At 49.2% G+C, this 23,730-nt stretch overlaps 1 protein-coding gene across 3 annotated transcripts in view; it reads right to left on the bottom strand.

The window, feature by feature from the left end:
• The window catches only part of PRKCB (protein kinase C beta), a 301,024-nt gene that overhangs the window by 57,706 nt on the left and 219,588 nt on the right, over positions 1 to 23,730 (bottom strand). For all 3 annotated transcript variants that reach the window (XM_080681707.1, XM_080681708.1, XM_080681709.1), the window contains exons 8-9: positions 22,308 to 22,404; positions 11,399 to 11,545 (exon numbers count right to left, since the gene is read on the bottom strand). In XM_080681707.1, coding sequence (XP_080537833.1) covers positions 11,399 to 11,545; positions 22,308 to 22,404 — 244 coding nt within the window. The remainder of the gene's footprint in view (positions 1 to 11,398; positions 11,546 to 22,307; positions 22,405 to 23,730) is intronic.

Here is a 23,730-nt window from a genome sequence, read left to right as displayed (position 1 = left end):
GGGCTGGCCTACGCCACCCTCCTGAGAAACAGAGGCCTGGAACGCGGGCAGGAGATCTTGTAGCAGTTGGACGTGGGGTGAGATGCAGGCACAAGCCCGTTAGCTCACAGGGCACGTGGAGAGCTTGACACAGACATAGACAGAGCTCAGTGCACCTCCGCAGCTCTCCCAGCGCGTAACGCTCCCTCTTCATGAAGGATCCTCACATGGTCTGGGTCTTCTTTTCCCAACGTTGTGAAGTCATTTTTATCTAGGTTCTCTTGAAGACCCTAATTTCAATTCTCCAGAGTACACTTTACCATTCAGCCCTGGGTCAGATTTCCTAAGCATGTCTATCCACACATACATGTCAAACTAATTGAACAGGAAGTCGTGTGGTTTGGGGAATCGAATGCACCTGCCTCTAGCAGCAAACAAATGAGCAGCCTAGAAACGACTTCTGGCTTCTAATGGCACGCTCTGGAGCAGGCACTGGGCAGACTGGCTAATTGAAGAAGTGCTTCAGGAAGAATTGAAAGTGGGAGAGCGGGGAGAGATGCTAATTGGGAGTTAATAGCGTGGATCTGGGCAGGCTGAACTGCTGCGTGGATGCAATTTCAAGCTGACTAGACACAACTGAGAGCAGCTGCAGGGGTGCTCAGCGCACAGCGTGGCCACTCGTGAGTGATTATGGGAGGTTTTCTATACTTAAAACAAAAACTCCACATGGTTACACACTGCCCGACTCCAACTACCTGACACTCTGGGAAAGGCAACACCATGGAGACAGTAAAACGCTCAGTGGTTGCTAGGGGTCGGGGTGGAGGAGTGACAGAGCACAGAGGATGGGGCACTGGAGATACTCGCTGACACCACAGGGGGGACCCTGTCGTTATATCTGTCCCCACGATGGGCACCATCAGCGGTGACCCTGCGGTGCACGCGGACTCTGGGCAATAACGAGGTCAGTGTAGGGCCATCACTGCCATGAGCGCACCACTCTGGGGGGGTGCTGACAGTGCGGCATGGGTCTGTGCAACAGATAAACAGTTTTCAGGCCAGAAGTCAGGCTGATGGGTGACACGCTTTAAATCCTTTATGTGCGGCCATGTCACCTTGGATTTCATCACGTTGAAGTTTGGCCGCTGGCAGAGCAGGCCCAGGGGAGTGTGAAGCGTGGAGGTGCTTCATCCCGCTCTCAGGACTTGCTATTGTGAAGCAAATGTCACTGCACCCCCACCTCCCACCCCCGTCCCCCGCCCCCCAGAAATGACTCGCAGCGACTGCGGAGGGAGGAGCGGGCGGGAGAGCTAAGCCTGGAAGGAGCCTCTGTGCTTTATGAAGAAGTTCGGTTGGGTTTAAGAGAAGCGTTTCACTGTTGACTGGGAAACGCAGAAGAACGACCATCTCAAAACTCTGGCTGTGTCACTTCCAGCCACTGATGCCAGGGAATTGGTAGGACAGAACCAAGAGGTACCAATTCCAGGTATTGACGTGTCCTTGTGAGCTCAAATCAGTGCTGCCGACCTGTGTGTTTAGTCCATTGTCTTTGATTCATATGCTATATTACACAAAACTAGGTGGTTAAAATAAAAACAGATTTAACTTCACTGTTTTTACATGGTCTCTGGGAAAACAGACCACTAACTGATGCCTTTCAGGAAAGAAAATGCAGTGAAACACGTAAACCCCTCATTCATTTCAACAAAGAGCTGCACACAGGAAGCCCGGTCCCACAATCTGCCCTGCCCTGTGCGCCAAGGCTCCCTGCACCTGCGGGTGCGGGTGCGGTGCAGGTGTGGGTGCAGGTGTGAGTGCGCCTGCGGGTGCAGTGCGGGAAGGGCTGAGCGCAGTGAGCTGTGCGGCCTTGGCCTGCGGGCAGGAGCCAGCTGCAGGATGTGAGCCGCAGCCCCTGCTGCAGGACTCCAGTTCCACCCTCTGCTCTCCCAGCTCCTCAAGGCAAGTGGAGACAACAGCGCCCCCACCCCAAGGTCACTGTGAAGATTCCATAAACAGTGCATGTGAAACACTTAAGACTTGTCCTCAGAGCTCAAAGCCCATCACCCATCCTGCAGTGGTTTCAGGGAGGTCAGTTCACAATGGGAAGCGGGATGCCGTAAGGGGAGCTGCAATAAGCGAGGGCTCGTTTATTCACATTAACCATCAACGTCTGCACATCCAACGTATATGCACGGTGTTGGCCGACTATACCTTCCAGTTTTCTGCTGTTAGGGTTGCTTTATGTCAGTGGTCAGCAAATTCATTAGTCAACAGAGCCAAATATCAACAGTACAATGAAATTTCTTTTGAGAGACAAATTTTTAAAACTTAAACTTCTTCTAACGCCACTTCTTCAACATAGACTCGCCCAGGCTGTGGTATTTTGTGGAAGAGCCACACTCAAGGGGCCAAAGAGCCACATGTGGCTTGCGAGCTGCAGTTTGCTGACCACTGCTTTAGGTGATGGCCATGCTGGTGGGAGTCAGGAACTCATCGCAGCAGAGCTATAAGCCTCTGAACCAGCTCAGAAGGATGCAGGCGAGACGGCTGCACGGAGGGCACGGGACCTGACAGCTCAGTAAATAAAAATATTTGAGTGGAGGAAGTCAAAGAACTACATTGACGTTGTGATGGGAAGAGGCAACTGGAATCACAAAAGCAGTAATGGGACCAGTGGCCAGGAATTATCACCTGGGACAGTTTCCATGTTAACAGGCGCCAGCTGGCCGTTCAATGAAAGGACCAGGTTTAACTTTGGATTGTTTTTCCCAAAGAGCCAGGCCACGTTTTAAAGAACCTGCAGACTTCAACTCCCGTGTTTTCCTCCTTTTCTCCAGTCCTCCAGCCAGCCTTCCTCAGGGCTGGATGGAAAGGGCACCCCCCACCCCCCGGGCCAACGGAACCACGTGTTCTCTGAGCCACAGCTGCTCTTTCCTGGAACATAAGCTCTAGGTGTTCTCAGCCTGGGGATGAGACGCTGAGAACGGAGAACAGCAGACGCTAAGGGAGGTGGTGGGAGGCAGGGCCCAGAAGCAGGGTGACAGGCTGGGGCCAGGACAGACCTTGGCTGTCGGGCTTCCAGAAGCCCTCGCCTCCCCACGGCATGCCCTGCCCTGCCTTTCGTTGCTGGGAGACACACAGAAGCATGCCACGTCTTCCCAGTGAACGGCCCGTCCTCACTCCCACTGGACAGGCTGCTTCCTGTGGGATGGCGGGGGTGGGGGGGGTGGGGGGGTCCTAAGCCCGGACATCCAGGCACCTCCCTTTTGTTATTCTAGTTGTCTTTGTTGGGGAAAGGGACCCTTATACGTTCTTGCCTGTCATTTACTGTGTACGCAGGAGCGAAGGCAGGGCAGAAGAGAAGGGCCTGGAAGAACTGGGAGAGTGAGAGGGCCTCACAGGATTTGGGGAGATGAGTTAGCAAAAATACGCAGCAATCAGAATCGCATATGAAAGACTGGGGGCTGGGAGGAGCGTGCTGTAATTGGGATGGAACCAAAGCGAAGGCAGGAAGCAAGATCAGACAGCAAATGTGAACTCGTTCTCCAGGAGGGGGTCAGGGCGGCAGCGGCAAAGGCTGTGAGCTGTCTGCGAGCCTGTGATCCAGGAGCTCGAGGGGAGGGGGGGCGGGAGGGAGGCAGGCGCACAGCAGGTGATAAAGGGACGGGCTTCTCTGCAGGTTATAACCACGCCCAGGGAATGCATGCATATGAGCCATGCATCCACCACCTATGAGATGAAAAGGAGGGCGACCCCACCACAGGAGCGCCAAGACTTTAGAGGAGGCCTTGGCTACAGGTTTGAACTAACCTGACTGTAATCTCCTGCGGCAATTCTTCCTGTCCTGCTCAGTGCTGTGTTTGGTTCCAGCAGGAGACACTGCCACTGGGGCCTGGAGCCCTGGATTGCCCTCTGTGCCCACCCAAAGCTCACACGAGTGGCCAGGGGGCTTTCGGGAGACAAGCGTGGAGGTTGCTGAGGACGTTCTGTTGGGGAGCTGGTGCCAGCCACCAGGGCCAACTTCAGGAAACATGTGCTGTGCCGTGGGGGGAAGGGCACAGCCCTTTTTAGGGGCTCATGAGAGTGTCTTAATTTCTTTTAAATCACGGGAAATGAATAAACTTTTAGGTTGAAGAAAAGGCTTTAGGATGTAACATGAACATACGTGCCCTGATAACAATGCAATCACAAGACACTTCCTAAGTTTCCCTCGTGGGAGGAGGTGCCCCATGTCATTGTGCCCCTCTGCGGCAATTCCGACACTATTCCCAGAGGAAAGGCTCCAGTGTGGTGGGGATGAGTGGCCCCGAAGCAGAGAACACTGCCGTTGTGATGGAAAGAGGCAACTGGAATCACAAAACTTCGTTTCATATCCGGGTCCTGTCTCTTCCCAGCTGTGTGGCCTTGGGGAGGTCACTCAACCTCTCTGACTCACAATTTCTTTTTTTTTTTTTTTTTTACGTTAAAAAATGTATTTTTACTTATTTCAGAGAGGAAGGGAGAGGGAGAGAGAGAGAGAGAGAGAGACATCAATGATGAGAGAAAATCATTGATTGGCTGCCTCTTGCACGCCCCCTACTGGGGATCGAGCCTGCAACCTGGGCATGTTCCCTGACCAGGAAATGAACTGTGACCTCCTGGTTCATAGGTTGACGCTCAACCACTGAGCCACGCCAGCTGGGCTCTGACTTACAATTTCCATAGAGGTATAACAAGGTTAATACCAGTAACTGCCGTGCAGGGCTGTGGTAAGAATTAATATGATGTAATGCATGTGAATCCATAGCATGGTCCCTGGCAATGAGTACGAGCTCAATAAGAGTTGGAGGCGATGGGGTGGGGGTAATGGAATGGGAATCAAGTTGAGGGCTAGAAGAAATGGAGGTTGGGGGCTGAATAGAAAAGACTTGGAGGATCCCATGAGCTTAAGCCTAAGAGGAGGCGAGAGGGCAGAGGCCAGAGGAGTGAAGTCCATCCCTGTGGGCCCTCTTGGAATCCCTGCCGACAGTGCAGTTCCAATGAGCATCCCCACATAGATGGGTGGACAGGCCCAGAGTGATGTGGGAAGAGCAGAAAACCCAGAGCGTCCATCAGCGTACGGGCATGCAGCTAGTCTGATGGCAGAGGCGCAGAGAAACACCAAGGCATGCAAACTGCTTAGCACGCGGAGGGAAAACAGAGAGGGAAAGTGAGAAAATGAGAAGGGAGAATGCTTAACCTCCCCAAATATGTTCGTGGCACGGAGAAGGGACCACTGTGTAGAGTAGAAATGCAAGTGTTAAGTGTCTGCAATCAAGAACCCAAGATCGCACATATCTAAACCAAACCTGGTCAGTTAAGTGCCGCTAACTAGCTGTGTGGTGTTAGCAAGTTATTGCCACTTTCTGCGTCTCCTTTCTCATCTGTAAAATGGGGATAACAGTCCTGCATTACAGTGTAAGTGTGAGTCAGTACACATAGAGCACTTACAGCAGAGCCTGAGGCACAGAGAGGGCTCTGAGTGCCAGGGGTGCCATCATCATCATCACCATCGCCATCACCACACCACCAGAACATAGGTTCCGTGAGGACAGATATTTTGTCTCTTTTGTTCACAGCCATGTCCTTTGCCCCTAGGAGAGTGCCTGGCACATAGTAGATGCTCAATACATACTTCTTAATGATGCCTGTCAGAGGGCAGTTATTATAAAAGTGATAACATCTCCCTGGAATGGGGTGTGGGGTCCCACCTCAGCCCCAGTTCCTTTCCCTCACACCTGCCCTCTGCCACCACAGCTGCCACCACACCTTATCCTCAGATTTGGAGAATTAGGAGCTAGGCGATCACTGGTAACCTGGGAGACAGGTGTTTCAGAAGCTGCTGAGGGCAGAAGTTACAGTGCAAAAGGATGAGGCACAGGGGCATGGGGGAGCAGAGGCAGCAAATCTCGAAAGAGCAGTTTGATTCCCTGGATGAATTCCGTGAAGAAATGATGGAGAAGGGCCAGTCAAGACCACAGGAAAGGTCTCTAAGGACACAGGAAATGTTGAGTGTGCTCCTCTTCAAAGGACAGGATGTGGGGGACAGGAAAGATTGGAGACTTTCTGTACCGTCCAGATATGAACAGAAATGTAGCAAAAACACTTCATGTCCTTACAAATACAATAGTAACTGAAATTCCAAATTGTCATTGTGAGTTTAAGATCTTAAGACAGTTTTCCATAAAATGTGGTACCTGTACCATGAGCAAAATTACTTTTTTAAAATAAATTCTCTTAAAACACTAAAATCCTATATAATAAAAGCCTAATATGCTAAGTATCTGATCATCTGGTTGTCCATTCAACCAATCAAAGTGTAATATGCTAATGATATGCTAAGGCCGCTCAACCATTCGCTATGATGTGCACTAGGGAGCAGACAGTCAACTGGTCAACCAGTCGCTATGATGTGCACTGACCACCAGGGGGCAGATGCTCCAATTGGTAGGTGAGCTTGCTGCTGGGGTCTGGCTGATCGGGACTAAGCCCCTCCCCTGCTGGCCAACCTCCCGCATCCCTCCCCGGCCCCGATCGTGCACCAGTGGGGTCCCTTGGCTTGGCCTGTGCCCTCTTGCAATCAGGGCTAAGGGACACCCCCCCCCCAAGTGCATGAATTTCATGCACCGGGCCTCTAGTAAACATGTAACAGGCATATCAAGCCAGTGGTTTCACCAATATTACTGCTTTGGGCAATGCTAAGAACAAGAAAAGGAAGTCAGCCCTGGCCAGGTGGCTCATTTGGTTGGGGTCTTGACCCATACACCAAAAGGGTTGAGGGTTCAATTCCCAGTCAGGGCACATACCTAGGTTTTGGCTTCAATCCCTAAATCAGGGCATGTACAGGAGGCAACCGATCAATGTTTCTCTCTCACATCAATGCTTCTCTCTCTCTCTCTCTCTCTCTCTCTCTCTCTCTCTCTCTCTCTCTCTCTCTCTCCCCTCCCCTCCTCCCCTCCCCTCCCCTCCCCTCCCCTAAAATCAATAAAAACATATTCTTGGGTGAGTATTTTAAAAAAAGGAAAAGAAAAGGAAGTCAACTACATCAACTTAAAGAAAATATTTAAGGTAGTATAAAGGAGGCATGTATATGGCAAAAAGTAAACAGGTGCATGAATAACAAAATATTTAGGAAACTTGGCCAAGGCTCTACTCAACCTGTTGCCTGTGTGAATTTTGAGCTAAAGGAGTTGGATCAGCACCTTGGAGAGCACACGTGCTGAGTCTGGGAGGGCCACAGCCGCACCCCTTGGCCTCCTTAGTGACATTCCCGCCCTCAAGCACTAAAGGAGAAGGCTGGGTTTTGTTTTCACTGCTCAGCTGCTGATTTTAGTGCTTCTTAGATGCATACAGAGCAACAGACCTGGATGGGACTTTTTGAAATGATAAATGTAATATATGAGCCCCAGCTTCTAAAGGTGGTCCACTTTTTTCTTTTCCTTTCATACACTAACTTCCTATTTGATTCACCTCCAGCTTATGCTGTGCTTCAGGAAAAGCAGCACTAACACCTGGAATGTTCCATGATTTGAACACAAGGAAATATCACTGGGAGGAGGAGCTTGAAGTCTTCTGTGTGTGGGTGTGATAGATTGGGAGTTTTAAAGGGGAAAGCAGAAGGTCTTTTGTGTCCCCAAGAAAAACTCCAACAGCAGCTGAAAAGCAGAGCGTGTAGCTGAGAGATTAGCTTTCCACCAAAATTGTTCTCCTGGCCTCCCTTGCATGAGGGAAGGCCATGCGACTAAGTTCTCTCTACTAGTGGTTCGGCAGAAGCGACGGGTACCATTTCCAAACTAAGACTTTTCAGATGCAACTTGAGCCTCCTCCATATTCTCTTTCCCCTCTGCCTCTGAATGAAGACAGAACGAGGCCATAGGAATTGATGGAGCCGCATGAGATGGAAGGAACCTGGGTCCCTTAACCACCACATGGAGAATGTGGGCAAGGCCAGAAACACCCACCTGGTACTGCTACATGAGTGAAAAGGAAGCTTCCATGGTGTCTGAGCCAGTATACATGGTGCGGGGGGGGGGGGGGGGGGGCGGGCAGGGGCGCGGTCCCACAGTTGAATTCACCCTTGCTACAAAGGAGCCCCAGATCAACCAAGCCTGGCTGGGGTCTGACCAGGAAGAGGGAGCCTTCTGAGAGCTCCATGTGCTCCGTCCCCGGTCTGTGTCCTTGCCAGTCCTCCAGATATCCCTTTGGCCTGGAAGCTTTCCCTGCCTTCAGCAAGGCCACCCCCACTCCGCAGGCGCTCTTGGCGCATCCGACTCAGTGGCACGTCACATCTGTGTGATTTTTTTAGATTAATACATACATCCCCACAGGGTTTCAAAGTACATGTTTTTCAAAACTCATAGGTTGCTATACATATTTGTTTCCCCCATTGTATGTAAATTTCCCCTTAAAATAGTTAAAAACAAATACTGAATTCTGGTTCAATGATATGTATGCTGAAGAGTTTAGGGGTACAGTGTACCAACATCTGCAACTTGCTTTGAAATGCATCAAAACGTGGGGGATAGCAGCTGCCCTGTGGTGCTCTCCCCTTTAAGGGGTGTGATCTATCTGCCTAACAAGACTGCAAAATGTGAAACTCAGGCATCTAAATATAAAACCACATCCATGTAAAACCACGGTTGGCAAACTAGGGTGGCAAAGGATTACTACTTGTTTTGAAGGATCACAGAGGTTTTTGTTATCCTAGTTGTTTTCATGACATACTGTTGTTGTCATTTATTTGATGCCATATCCCCAGTCTGAAACTGAACTTCCAATTATTATAACAGTTTCCATGGAAACATATCATCTATACTCGCTCGTTCCCTCACTGCTCCCCAATGGCCCTCTCTCCCACCTTTCCACCCCCCCAGCCCCAACCCTTTCCACGAGGCCCTCTGGAGCTTCCATTCCTCAATAAAAAACTCTCCAACCTACATTGTTAACTTTGGAGGTAACAAGGCTAAGAATAAAAATGTACATTTATACTTGTTAAATTAACATAGAGACACTGGAAAGATGCAAATTAAATGAACAAAAGTGTTAACCTACGGAGGGCAGTAGCAGGGTGGGGCCACGAAAAGATGCAAACTTGGGTGGGAGCAAGACTTCGAAATATTTACCCTTTAAATATAATTTTAATGAGGAACCAGGGATGTATTGCTTGCTAAAAATATAATTTTAAAAACTTTCCAAAAGCCTCAGCCAATTAGAACTCTTCATTTAGGCCACATTCTTCCATGTCATCATGGAAACCGCCCCAACTTTGGATCTAAATGCCTCTGTTCTTAGCATTTTAAATCTCTTGACCTCCTCCATTTGTTTTTCATCCCCAGGACTCCAGACTCCTTCTTTCTCACCAGGTTACAACCTTCCTCCAGCTCTGACTTCCTTCCAGCCCGGTCTAGACACTGTCTGCATTCATTTATTCATTCTGCTTTTACTGAGAACCTTCTGGAAGTAGGCTCCAGTGGATCTGCACTGGGCATCCCTCATCCCAGAATCCTTACCTCCCTCATTACTGTAAACTCCACCCACCATCCACGTCTCCACATCTAGGCTGCTCAGAGCTGCTGGCAAAGAGCATGCAGTGAGGTGGACCACGGCCATTACCAACTTCTTACGGGGTACGTGGGACTGCTCAGCAACCCTACTGCGTGCTCCTGCTCTCAACGCCCATCCCATGAGAGGCTGTTCCCGCGTGGGCCAGATCCCCACCTGGGCCCCATAGAGAAAATCTAGCATTCAGTCTGGGCCCTGACTCAACTCAATCCACAGGCACTGGGAGTACAGTGGTGAACACGACCGAGAAGGTCCCTGCTCTTGTGCAGGTCAGATCTTAGGAGGAGAAGAAAGACAAACCAATACAAGCAAGAACAGTAGCATTGGGTGATGGGTGCTACGAGAGTTAAATATAGTGAAGAATGAATGAGTGGCTCTCTGAGGAGGTGGTCTGGGAAGGCTTCCCGAGAGAGATGACCTCTAAGTCGAGTTGGGAATGGCAAGAAGGAGCCAGCCATGCATCACAAACCTTCTAAGGCTGAAGGAGCTTTGTCTGTTTCACAATCCCAAGAACCACCAAGCAGAGTGGGTGGCGGGAGGAAGAAAAGGAAGTCGTTGAGTGGGGTTTATATCAAGGGTCATAATTAAGAATGATGTAAGCCAACCCAGCCGGCGTGGCTCAGTGGTTGAGTGTTGACCTAGGGACCAGGAGGTCACAGTTCGAATCCCAGTCGGGGTACATGCCTGGGTTTCGGGTTCGATCCCCAATGTGGGGCATGCAGGAGGCAGCCAGTCAATGATTCTCTCTCATCATTGATGTTTCTATATCTTTCTCTCTCTTCCTTTCTCCCTGAAATCAATAAAAATATATTTTACAAAAAAGAATGATGTAAGCCACGACATAGTATAGAATTTATTCTAATGGTGAAGAGATGTCATTGGAGTGTTGCAAGCAGGAGAGTGCCTTGACCTAATGTAGTGTTTTAAGAAATGACTATGGCTGCTCTGTGGAAGGGGTATTACTACAGGTCACGGGTGGAAGCGGGAAAGCAGCGAGGAGTTTCTGCAGCAGTCCAGTGGTGTACACAGTTAGCGCAGGTCGCATCAGGGAGCGTGGAGAGAAGTGTCAGTGCACGACGTGCTCTGGGGAAGCAGGTGCCAGGACTCACCAGCTGATTCACAGCTGGCGTACGAGCAGCGTGAGGGCAACTCAAGGATAACTCATATCTTTACTCAGGCTACTGAGATGGGGAAGAAACTTGTATTCTTTGCACACCCGCATTCATGGTATGAGATTTATACTAGACATATTTGTGGCACACAAAGGGCTTAAAAGGCTCAACACAACACTAAATAAGTCGGGAATACTTATAATACCATCTCAGGTTCAGTAAAACAGTCTCTCCAGGCATCTATAAAAGCATCCAGAACCACTCTACGAGGCCCGGGGTCATCCTTCAACTGTGCTGCTATGTGAAAAAAACTGTCTCCATTCTTGGCTGCAAGAGTGATCTTTTCCAAAAGGCAAATCTGATTGTGTCACTTTTCTGCTTAAAATCTTTCAGAGGCTCCCCACTGCACTGAGTAAAATCCAAACTCCCCACCATAGCTCATAAGGCTATGCACGACCAGGCCCTGCCCATCTATTCAACCTCACATCCTGCTACCTCCCTCATTCATGACATTTTGGCCCCAACTCCTTCTGATGGTACCTAAAATGTACCAAGCCCTCCCTACCCCAGGACCTTTGCACATGCTGTTCTCTCCTAGCTCTTTGAATGTTTAGCTTGTTCATTCTCATCCTCAGGTCTCAGTTTGTATGTCACCTTCTCAGACAAATGTGTTTGCCTTTTTAGTAATTTCTTTCTGGAGCAGGTACAACCACCAAACCACACTGTACCTTGCCAAAGCTGCCTTTCCCAAGCACCATCAGGAAGTTAAAATCACTCAGCTTCATCCGGTCCCTGTTCCCATTGTTGTCAAACTTGGCTATGGTGTTGGTAGTTTTTTCTTCTGGAGTCTTAGGTGTCTGGCCGATCTTGGCCCTCTGGAGGGGGAAACACAGACACATCATTAAGGTTTGACGATGCCTTTGTAGGAAGACACATATAGACATGCATGCTGTGGTTCCTGCCACTCACACACCCCTATCCCATGAAAACCACGGCCAACATCCCATTCTGCAAGGCCAGAACCTGGAGGCCATCCTTGGCACCTCCATTTCTCTTGAAGCCCTCACATCTCACAAGGAGCAGTCACCTTTTCCTCCTCACGGCCTCTAGAATTCATCTTCTTTTCATCTCGACCAACATCACCTGCCATCAGTTCTCACCTGGACAGTCACCTTGGTTCCCTCCACACTGGGCTTCACATGCAGCCAGAGCAAGTTTCCACTTCCTCACACCCAACCGAGTCACCACCTGCTTAAAATGCTTCAGTGGTGACTCATTTTTAGGATAAAGACCTTGGAGCGTGTACTGGCCAATATGGCCCAGCATGATTGGGCCCTACTTGGCTCTCCCACCACATCACTCCTTGATTCCTTCTTCCCTGCTTCATCCTTTCACCTCCCACCTCAGGGCCTTTGCATGTGCTCTTGCTTCTCTATGGATAGCTATTCTTTCTCCTTCCTTCCTTTGTCAACTTAGTTACCCCAGTTTTACTTCCTCAGGCAAGTCCTCCTTGATTCCCTGTGTCTGGACTAGGTGTCCCTATTTGCTCCCTTCATTCATTTCACCTCCCATTTATACTGGATGATAACTGGCTGTTCACTTTTCCCCCAGGCGCAATGAAAACAGTGGGGGTACAGACTATGTCTCATTCTCCACAGTTTCCCTGACAACTAATATAGTTTCTGGTTAAATGGATAAATGAATGGGTGAGGCCCATGTTTGTCCTCAGTGCAATGGGGGAGGGATCTGCTTCTGTGAGCAGTAAAATAGTGACTCAAATGGCTGCAAATGCTCTGGAACAAGGAGAGATAGGAGAACAGCAGGGAGATCTGCAGCTGCCAGGGCCTTGTTACTGGATTGCTTCTAGGAGTGAGAAAATTGTGGCATTAAAAGCTCAGCTTAGAATCCCAACTCTGGCAGTGGACAAGCTGTGTAATCCTGGCTCACAACACTCCTCCACCAAACATCCCAGACCTTCCTGTCTCTGTCAGAGAAACAGGCAAAGGCCACAGAAAACCTGGCCCCTCTGCACCCTCTTATTTCAGCCCCTTCTCCTTGCTATAACTACATGGCCTCGTTGCTGTTCTCTGAAAGCACCAAACACATTCTTTTCCCAGGGCCTTTGCACTTTCTGCCTCCTGTACCTGGAGGTCTTTCCCCAGAGCTCCCTACCTCTAAGAGAGCTCTTCCCCAAGTGCCTGACATGAAATAGCTCTCAGCAATCTCCCTCCCCCTTATTTACTTTATTTTCTTCATATCTCTTATCACCACCTTACAAACCAGATATGTACTTGTTTCTTAACTTATTGTCTTTCTCCTCACACTAGAACACAAGATCCATGAGGACTGCCCACAACCACAGAGAGGCACTTATTTGCATTTGCTTTCTAAATCTCAGTCCCCTTTCCAAGCAAATGAGTTAATGACATGAGATAATGTATCACAAAGTTCTCAGAACCATTCTTGTCACTTAGTAGATGCTCAATGGATGGTAGACATAATTATTGTTGCATTACTCACTTGTCTTTATAAGGCAAAGAGGCAACAAAAAGCTTTCCATGGGGTTTAATATCAGGGAAAATTCATTCATTCATTCATTCATTCATTCATTCAAGAAATACTTATTGAGTGCCTGTTACATGCCAGGTATTGCCCTAGATTCTGAGGCTCCATCAGGGAGCAAAGCAGATACAGATGCTCAAAGAATTTGCATCCCAGCAGGAATTGGGTCCTCTGCACACGATGTATTTAGGAGTTATCCAGGTAAAGAATTTGGAGTCAGCAGCAGAAAGCCTTTACCAAGCCAACAACAAGACACATTCAAAGGACTAAAATCTGGCTGGAGCACTGAAGGAAAGGCAGATGTGGACTGGGAAGCAGCCAGGAGCTGAGAAAGCCTTGCACACCCCATCAAGAAGTCTGGGCTGATCTGAGCACAGCAGGTTTTCACAGGGCCCTGGGAAGAACACTCTGAGTTTAGGGTAGGGACTCAGTTAGGGGAGGCCAGTTTGAAACCTTTAAGAAGTGACTGCAGTCATCATGGTGAGAAATGGCGGGGCCTGACTCAGTGTCTGCAGTGTGGAGGGAAAGAAGTGGGAGACAGACTTCTCAGGGCTGGACATGGATTGGGTGAGGGAGGTCAGGAGTGAAGGACAGCTCCACTTCTGCTTGGAGCACCTGGGAGGGTGGTGGCGTTTTCAGTGAGATGAGAAGTGGAGGAAGGGCAACTTTGGCGTGTGAGCAGAAGGGGGGAAGAGGTGGCTAGTCTGATTTCAGTCAGCGAGATTCCCCCTTCCTTCGAGCCTTAAAACTGCCAGGTGTAGGGCTTCTCCACAGGTGGTTCCACCAGCATTCTGCTTGTCATGCTGACAAAACATCCACCATTTTTTTCGTTTTAATGTCTTAAAGGTTGAGGTGGATAGAGTGAAATGCATAAATAGGTGTGCAGTTCTGTGAGTTCTGACAAATGTATAAACACAAGTAACCGAAACCCCAATCAAGATGTAGAACATTTCCAACTCTCAGGAAGTCCTGCGGCCCCTCCCTCCTTCCCACACAGGACTCCCTGCTCCCACCTCCATCCCTGAAGGTCAGTGTTGTAGCTTCACCTACATGGAGCCATAGGATGTCACACAATAAGAAGTGTATGTTTGGTCTCTGCCCCTGGTTTTCCGGACAGAGAGCTCCTGAAACCCTTGGAATCTCCTGTGCGACAGGGCTGTGAGGAGCATCCTTTGTTCTACTATTTGGCCTTTGATCTGAGTTCCTAGCAAAGTTTCTAAAGCCCTTGGGATTTCCTGGATAATAGGAGCATCCTTTTTTCTAATAGGGGGACTCTTGGTGGGCTCCTGAATGTCTTCTGGATGGAGGCTGTCCCAGCAGGACCTACCATGATTGGGATCTTGGAACTTTCGGCCCCCATCTTCTGGGGCTGGAGATGGAGTTAGTAACTGATTGATCGTGCCTGCATAATGAAGCCTCACAAATTCCTCAAACTGTGGGGTGTGCAGAGCTTCTGGGCTGGTGGACACATTCATGTGCTGGAAGGGTGGCGCACCCCAACCCCCAAGGACAGAAGCTCCCGCACCTGGGATCCTTCTGGACCTTGCCCCGTGTAGTTCTTCATTCAGCTGTTCCTCTGTATCCTTTAGCACATCCCTATCACATACTAAACCAGTACAACAGAAGTGTTTCTCTGAGCTCTGTGGGCAAATTACAAAACCCACAGAGGGGTCTTGGAGAGGCCGGCCAGACAGAAGTGTGGGCGACCTTAAGACCCACTGTTTGTGATTGGAGTCTCAAGTGGTGGCAGCCTTGTGGGATTGCACCCTTCACCTGTGGAGTCTGTGCTAACTGCAGGTGGTTAGTGACAGAACTGAATTAAACTGTAGGACACCTGGTTGGTGTCTGCAGAGAATGAGAGGATTGCATGGTGTGAAACACCCACATGTTTAGGGAAGTATCGTGCGTGTGAAACAAGTTTTCCTTTATAGAGGAGGCAGACTTTTGCATTTAGCTTCCTGTTGCTGCATGAGCCAGGAGTTTGTTCCTTTGCATCGCTGAATCAAGTTCATTGTCCATGGTTATCCATTCTACTGATGGGCATTTGTATTGCCCACCACCCCTTTGGCTATCAACAAAGCTACTGTGAATGTATTTTATAGGAAGATATGTTGGGACTTAAGTATCTCTGGGACAACCCAGTGTAAATACCCAGTAAACAGTTGTTTATGTGGGTTTGGGGTTAAGAAATAATATATAAACCAGAGACAGAGATTTGGAGGCTATGGCATAGTGGGGTAGTTAAAACCATGAGATCATCTGGGAGAATGCAAACAAGAGAAGGGCCTAAAACAGAAGTTGTATTGCCTTTTGGGGCCAGGTCCTCCCATCGTCCCCAAATCTCATTCTTCAGACCCCAGAGTTTTGCTCCCAGGCTGTCTTGACCCAAACACATTCTTCCCTTCTCACCCTCCCACCTTCTTGCTTTATGTCTCTTGCCTTCTTTGAATCCTGACTCAAGACTCATCGAATTCACACACTCCAACCTGTGAAGACCCCTGTCCTGACTTCCCTGATCCCCACCCTACCCCAGTCCTTAGGTGCAAATGCCCATTACCATGTGCTTAGGCCCCAGCACAGCGTGCGAGCAAAGCATGGCTGAAGAGCTCATCTTTCCAACTTCTCCAATTGTCTTTGCTTAGAGAAAATGTTTTTTCTGTCCTTCAAGGAACAGCAAGTGGCCAATAGCTTCATTTCTTAGTCCTGCAAGTGACCTTCTTTGCTCTGAATTTGGGGCCAAAATTCCTCTTTCCATACTTCATCCCAATTTGCTTTTGTGACTTTTCTCAGGTATGTGCTATCCTATATAATAAAAGCCTAATATGCAAATCAACCGAACATCAGAACAACCAGCCGCTATGACACGCACTGACCACCAGGGGGCAGATGCTCAATGCAGGAGCTGCCCCCAGCCCATAGGTCCCAGGCCAGCCAAGGTGGGTGCCAGTGGGGGCCCCTGGATCGCCCCACTAGTCGCCCCATAGATCAGCCCTGATCGCTGGCCAGGCCTAGGGACCCTACCTGTGCACAAACTTCGTGCACTGGGTCTCTAGTAAACGTATACGTGTTTTATGACCCCCTCAAAGTTAATGTTGAAATCTCAACCCCAGTGTGATGGTATTTAGAGATGGGGCCTTTGCAGGGTGAGTAGGTCATGAGGGTGGAGGCCTCATAAATGGGATCAGTGCCTTTATAAAAAAAATCCTGAAGAGGGCTCTCTTGTTCCTTCCACCACCAGCAAACAACCAGAAGGTGGTTGTCCATGAGCCAGGAAGCCCTCACCAGACACGGAATCTGCCGGCACCTTGATCTTGGACTTCCAGCCTCTAGCACTGTGAGAAGTAAATGTTTGTTGTTTAGGCCATCAGCCTATAGCATTTTTTATAGAAACCCGAACAGACTAAAACACAATGTCATCTATGCTTCTTGACACTAGATCCGAAGTCTAATAGGTCTATCAGCCTGGTCTGTTGTTTTAACATTTAAATAAGTTGACAACTTAAAAATCAAGAGATGTCCTTCACACACCTGATTCCAAGCTTCTTATAAAGCAGGAGTGGGGAACCTTTCCCCTGCCACGGGCCATTTGGATATTTATTTATTTATATGTTTATTTTATTATTTTTTAACATATTTTATGGATTTCAGAGAGGAAGGGACAGGGAGAGAGAGATAGAAACACTAATGATGACAGAGAATCATTGATCAACTGCCTCCCGGGATCAAGCCCGCAACCTGGGCATGTGCCCTTGACCGGAATCGAACCTGGGACTCTTTGGTCCACAGACCAACTCTCTATCCACTGAGCTAAACAAGCTAGGGCCATTTGGATGTTAATAACATCATTCTTGGGCTATACAAAATTATCACCTTAAAAATTAGCTGCTGTATTTGGTCAAACATTTAATTAACTCACCCTAATGCCTTGGTAGGGCCAGACCACATGATTTTGCAGGCCTTTTACGGCCCGCGACGGGACGTTCCCCACTCCTGTTATAAAGAATACAGTCGTCTCTCTTAGCTGCAGTTTTGCTTTCCATGGTTTCAGTTACTCACCACAACTGTGGTCTGAAAATATTGAATAAAAAATTCCCAAAATAAACAATTCATCAGTTTCAAATCACACACCATTCTGAGTAGTGTGATGAAATCTCACACAGTCCCACTCTGTGCCACCCAGGATGCGAATCACCCTCTGTCCACATCTCCCGGCAGCATAAGCCACTAACTTAGCAGCTCTCTCAGTCACGAGACTGACTATTGTGGCACCACAGTGCCTGTGTTCAAGTCCCCTAATTTTACCTAATGGTGGCCCCAAAGTGCAAGAGTAGTGATGCTGGCCATTGGGGTATGACACAGGGAAGCCATAAAGTGTATTATGTATCAGAAAAAAAAGTGTAGATAGGGTTTGGTACTATCTACAGTTTCAGGCATCCACTGTGGGTCTTGCAACATATGCCCCACAAAGAAGGGAATGTTACTGTAGATTCAGCAACATGGAGCCCATTCAGAAAGGCATGGTGCCTCTGGATAGGACATGCCTTCTCTAGTTTACCACAGTCCCCACCAACCCCTGCTGTCTTACACTAAGCTTTTCCTCTTTTTATAATCTGCCTCGCTCCTGAAAACACCTGGGTTTGTGATACCTATATAGTGAGCTTTTGTAGGTCCTGTGTCCTTTGGAAAGGCCGGTGATTCCCAGTCTGAACCCTAAGAAAAAAGATGCCTACTAAGAAGGGCTCCTGGTGGCTAACTCAGGAAGGAAGGAAGGAAAGAAGGAAGGAAGGAAGGAGGGAGGGAGGGAGGGAGGGAGGGAGGGAGGGAGGGAGGGAGGGAAGGAAGGAAGGAAGGAAGGAAGGAAGGAAGGAAGGAAGGAAGGAAGGAAGGAAAAGCAAAGCAGAAGCCTAGCAGTCATTTCTGCACAAGGGCCTCTCACACAAACTGCACTTCTGGAAGGAGCCTCTGAGCTAAACTGCCTGCCTGCGCACTGAACTGCCTGCAGGCATTTCTGCCATCTGAGCCAGCCCTTATAAAAGAATTCCTGGAATCCTATTTCACCCAATAGGACTGAGGCTTTCCCCATCCAATGGGAGCTGTGCAGCTCTGACCAATCAGAGCAGCTCTATTCTGACCAATAAGAACAGTGTTTTTGGACCAAACTGTGAGTATTCAGTCATTAGCATGAGAATGGACCAATCAGGGACCAGGGCGGGGATTTCTGTCTATATAAGCCAGCTCTCCTCTGGCTCAGGGAGCTACTTTCCTCCAAATACCAAAGACTGGCCCTAGCCAGTTTGGCTCTGAGGATAGTGTCAGCCTGCGGAACGAAGGGTTCCAGTTGGTTTCCGGTCAAGGGCACATGCCCGGGTTGCAGGCTTGATCCCATTGTGAGGCATGCAGGAGGCAGCCGATCAATGATTCTCTCTCATTATTGATGTTTCTCTCTCTCCCTCTCCCTTCCTCTCTGAAATTAAAAAAAAAAAAGACGGAAGACTGCATTTCAGGGACTAGAGCTGAAGCACCGAAGATGTCTTGCCATCTGACTGGCAGGGGGTAAACTATCATGTATCATTGTTGAGCTGTTTCCACCAAATAGTTTCCTTCTTCATTGCACCCCAAATGAGGGATTCTGTTGGCACTGAGTTGGCACCAGTGACCATTGGTTGATACCAGTAACCTCATGCCTAGCAGTCTCTCCATCAAATCAAACATTGTAAAATCGAGGCCCAAATTAAAACTGTCCTCAATCTTGCTGGGTTGGACATGGCTTCAGAAACAGGAATCACTAAGGCTGCCTTTTCATGTCTGTGATTCAGAGGCCTAGAACTTGGTGCTCAAGGAGACCGTGAGCATTAGACAGCACTCTGAGCGAAGACTAAGTAAATGCTGTATACAGGCCGCACTGGAGAGAGCGAAGGTGCTTCGGCAGCCTCTGGGGCTCCTTTCAGGTGACTAACGTCTGTCCTGGTGTAAGCTAACTCCTCTGCCACCCCCACCCCTACAAGGAGATCCCATGGCCCCCGGACCCAGCTGTGGTGGCAGAAGGCCCTGTAGATGCTCCCGACCCACACACAGCCCTTCCCAAGCCCGGGAGCACCCTTAGGCGTGCTTTATTCCAAAGGGGAAGCTGATCGTGATAAGGACAACCCACATTTGAATGCTGTGATGTGCCAGATGCCATTCTAAACGCATTATCTCAGTCAACCCTCAGGCAGCCTATGAGGCAAGAAGTGCCGAGTCCCCATTTGACAGATGAAGAATCAAAAGCTCAGAGGTATCAAGTAACTTGTCTATAGCCCTCAGCAAGGTAGGGGCAGAACTGGGGCTCAAAGCCAAACAGCCTGGCTCTGAACCACAGGTACAGAATAGGCTCCGCTGCCCAGAGGCGGTCCAGGTGTCCTGCAGGGCCCGGTGGGACACTCCTCTCCACACAGGGCTGCTGGCCCAGGACACCCTTGGCCCTGCCTTGGGCTCTCCGGTGCACAAGCACACAGCCCACTGGCAGGGCAAGTGGGAAGTGCTGGTGAGTTACTTCCCCTGGAAGCAGCCCTCAGCCACGAATGGAAGGGAGCGGGTGGATACTTCAGCTTCCTGCCCCTTGACTGGGAAACCTGAGCACACGTTCAGTTCCCAGCGGACGAAACCCCGGTTGCCCACAGCGTATGTGGCTGATAGCACGTGCACTTCGACCCCCTGCTTCCCGCACATCCCTTCCCCACTGCTCTGGGTGCCTCTGGGACCTCCTCCAGAGAAACTGCCTGCACTCGAGCCCTTACAGTCTGCTGCTGGGTACCCGCGGGGCAGGACAGTGAGCAGTGTGGGATGTGAGAAGGCGGCTGAACCTCTGGGGCCTCATTGGTGAAAGAAACATGGGGCTGGGGATAGCATCTACCATTCAAAATGGTCATGAGGAGTAAATTCAATGAGTTAATATATCTAAAGCACTTAAAATAATATCCGGCACCCAGTTGGCATGTTTAAATCTAAAAACTCTAAGAAATTATTTAGAAAAATCTCAGAAAACCCATTCTGAGCATCCAAAATGGTTCCTTCCCTTCCCAAGCCCACAATCAGAAGAAAGTCCATCCAGAGCCCACTCTGACCTTCTGAAATGGACCACACATGGTAGCTGCACCCCACACACCCCAACTGTGACGTTCTATTACCCCAATTCCAGCAGCTTGACTTTACCGTCACTCGGAATTTCTCCAGATCAGAGACTTGAAAATAATGTCCGAGTCATTCTAGGTGCTAACTGGTTATTGCACAGGGATTACATTTCTCACGTTCAAGGTCAACTGAAATTCCTCTGTGTGCCTGAGAACACTTTCAATCTGTTGGAAACTCGTTTTAGGCAACAACTCTGGCCCCGAGCGATTATAGCCCAGGTACCCACAAGCACGGCAGGCTCTTGCTGGAAGCACGCAGACCAAACAGCCCGTTCCTTCAAGCAGGAACCGGCCCAGGCAAGTGCTCTGCTCGCGTCGGAAACGTGTTCCTTCTGCCTGAGGACAGAAGAAATCATTTTTGCAAAATGGCGACTTCATTTTACATAAGGAAATACTGCCCTGGTGTTCTGTCACCCACAGTAATAATACATTTTAACAGCAGCAAATGGACATGTCTTCAGGTGAGGGAAAGAGAGAGAAATGGTCTCTGGAAGGACTGCTTTTATCAGACTGTGTCCAGTTCTCAACACTGCTGGGTGGGAAGTCCGCCTATCAGCTCCTCTGGCCTTGACCCAAGTGTACGGGAATGACCCCAGTTACCAAGTTCAGCTTAAGCTCAAGGCCAGCATGCTTATCCCATTTGTTTCCAGGGAAGCATATCCCACTGGGTCAGGACTGCCACCATAGTTCAGGTTTTGTGGAGGGCACAGGCTCAAGAGATGGGTCAACACTCAAGTGCTATTTCTGTCAAGTTCAGGGGAAAACTAACATGGCTCTTGAAAGAAAAGGCAAAATCCTTGCTAAGGCCAGCACAGCCCTTCTGGACCTCCCCTCCCTCCGCAGCCCTGCCTGAGCTCACCTCTGGCTCTCCCTGCTCTCCCACAGTGCCTTGTGGTGGGTCTCATGTAGCGGCTGCCACTCCCCACCACAGGGCCTTTGCACGTGCTGCCCCCTCTGCTCGGCATGCTTCCCCTCTTTACTTGGTAACTCCTGTTGCTGTTTCCCCAGGGACACCGTCCCTATGCTCCAGACAAGCTTACATTCCCTCTGCGTCCCCAAAGTACCATGGGCCTCTCGTCCAAAGAACGTTCCCTGGTTGTATTTTTTCATTTGCTTGTGAGGTTTTTGATAGATAGCAGTGATGGCGATCTATTTTTCTAGCTATGCTGTACATTTTTTCAGTCAATAAGCCGTCACCGCTTATCTAAAATTGGTAAACATAAACAAAATCATGTTTTCCTTCATGGAACAACTTTAAAAACCCTCAGTACACAAATAATGAAAGGGCTCAAGCCCATCTTCCCAAAACGCTTTCTCTGTGAAACTGGGATGTATCTACATCCAGTTGCTCTCAGGCAGAGGAAAATAGGGTCTACTGGGCCCCACAGAAGGGAAAGGGTTTGTCGGAGGCAGAAGCAGAGCCAGCACTAGAGCCATCCGGACCCAAGGTCAGGGCCAAGGTCAGGGTCCGGATGCTTTGGAAGATACACCCACGGGTATTTCATGGAGTCCCCAGCACAGTCAGTTGCATTTTTCCACACGACAGCACCACCTCCCAACCCAGACTCTATCCCTCAGCAAACCTCCTGACTCAACCTCGAAAACACATCACTGCTCTGTCACTGTGTTCCCATCACCCCCGCCCCGACCACACCCCAAAACACCCGGCAGTGAGCGAGCACTTCCCAGAAAAGTCTAAATCTGAAGGAACACAGGGAGGCAGGATGGCCTCATAAGGCAGGAGCATTTAACTGAGGTCTTGAAGGGTAAATAGGAGTTTTCTGGGCGACACCATGGCAAGGCCTGGAGTTGGGAAAGGCCGTGCCAGGAACAGCGCCATGAATGGGACAGACAGCACAGGGCAGGCTCACCAGTTCCCACGGAGGCAGGAAGGGAGACAGCTCACCTCAAACTTCTGCCGCAGCTCCTCATTGCCTTCGCCTCCTTCCGGCGGCACGGGCACGTTGAAGTACTCGCCCTCCTCCTGGCTCAGCAGCTTAAACCTAAAGGGAGACAAGGGCCAGGACAGATTCCGTGACTCTGAGCAGCAGTATCTCATCGGTAGACCAGGGAAGGAGGCCTAGGGTAAGTGTTACTCTAACAACATGTTGAGGGGTTTTGTCCTGGTGTGTGTGTGTGTGTGTGTGTGTGTGTGTGTGTGTGTAGCCAGGCATGCTATGTATTTTTATTTTTGTAACTATTCTACGGACATCAGAAAATATACATTCTGGATGTAACGTACTCTCGTTCTCTCCCCCTACAACTGTCTTAGTTATATCTCTCAATACTGCAAGTTGGTACCTACTGTTTGCCCATTGGGTGATTTCTGTTCTGGAAGCTGCTCTGAAGCTCTCCGTGCCCGCATTTCTGTCCCTCTCCCGGCACTGCGACGCCCTCTTTTACGTATGCTGTGGCGTGCTGTCCTGGCACTGTGCCCCAAAGTGCTTGGACTCTAGTGGAACAGACTCCCTCCGTGGCTAGGGCACCAGTTCTGGAGTCGGACTCCATCTCTGTCCGAATCGCACCCCTGCCTGTGCCTCAAGGATCCCCTTGGGTCAGCTGGTTAGGCCCTCGGAGTCTTGATTTTTCTCATCTTTAAATGGAATAAAAGCCTCTTTCTCATAGGATCATTGTGAAGGCAAGATATGATGATGCATGAAAAATGAGCAGAGTCCTGGCACTTAGCACATGTTCAATAAAAGGCACCATCACCACCATCACTGATAGTAACATCATTAAATAAACCTGATGCTCCCTGACCACCAAGACCCGTCCCTTAGTCGGTGAGAGGAGAGCGAGGACGGAAAAGGGCATTGGCAGGCATTCAAGTCAGTAAGGAAAGATCCCCAAACGCCTCACTCCCGAAAGTGGCCTCCTAACCAAACAGTCTTTCTCTCCATCCTCAGATCATCCCAGGCAGCTTCTAAACATAAGGCTCAGTGATTCCAGGCAGCGGGCCAGCCGGGCCTCCACATTTAATATTTAATCTCCCCTTCAAAGTTCCCACTGACTTCCAAAAGGAAAACAAACAGAGAGCCTGTGTCTTCGCCAGAAGTCAAAAAGGTGCCCTGCACACAGCAGGGGCTTCTGGAAATCTCCACAAAGTCAAGTCATAGGAAGAGGCATGGAGGGGGGGTTGGCAAACTTTGCTCACCTTTGTGGATTTCGATAAATCTGGATATTATCAACTAATAATTTTCACCAAATTATCTCTTTTTTTAATAATAAATTCACTTTGGAAGGACACTTGATCTCTCTTAGAAATAAGGCCAACGTAACTTGTTTCAAGGACAAGGTAACTGTAAAAATATAAACATATCAACTCAGTG

The sequence above is a fragment of the Plecotus auritus genome (genome assembly GCF_963455305.1).
Source record: "Plecotus auritus genome assembly, chromosome: 7".
Classification (NCBI taxonomy): Eukaryota; Metazoa; Chordata; class Mammalia; order Chiroptera; family Vespertilionidae; genus Plecotus; species Plecotus auritus.
The sequence above is the reverse complement of the archived record's forward strand: the minus strand, read 5'-3'. Positions and strand labels throughout refer to the sequence as shown.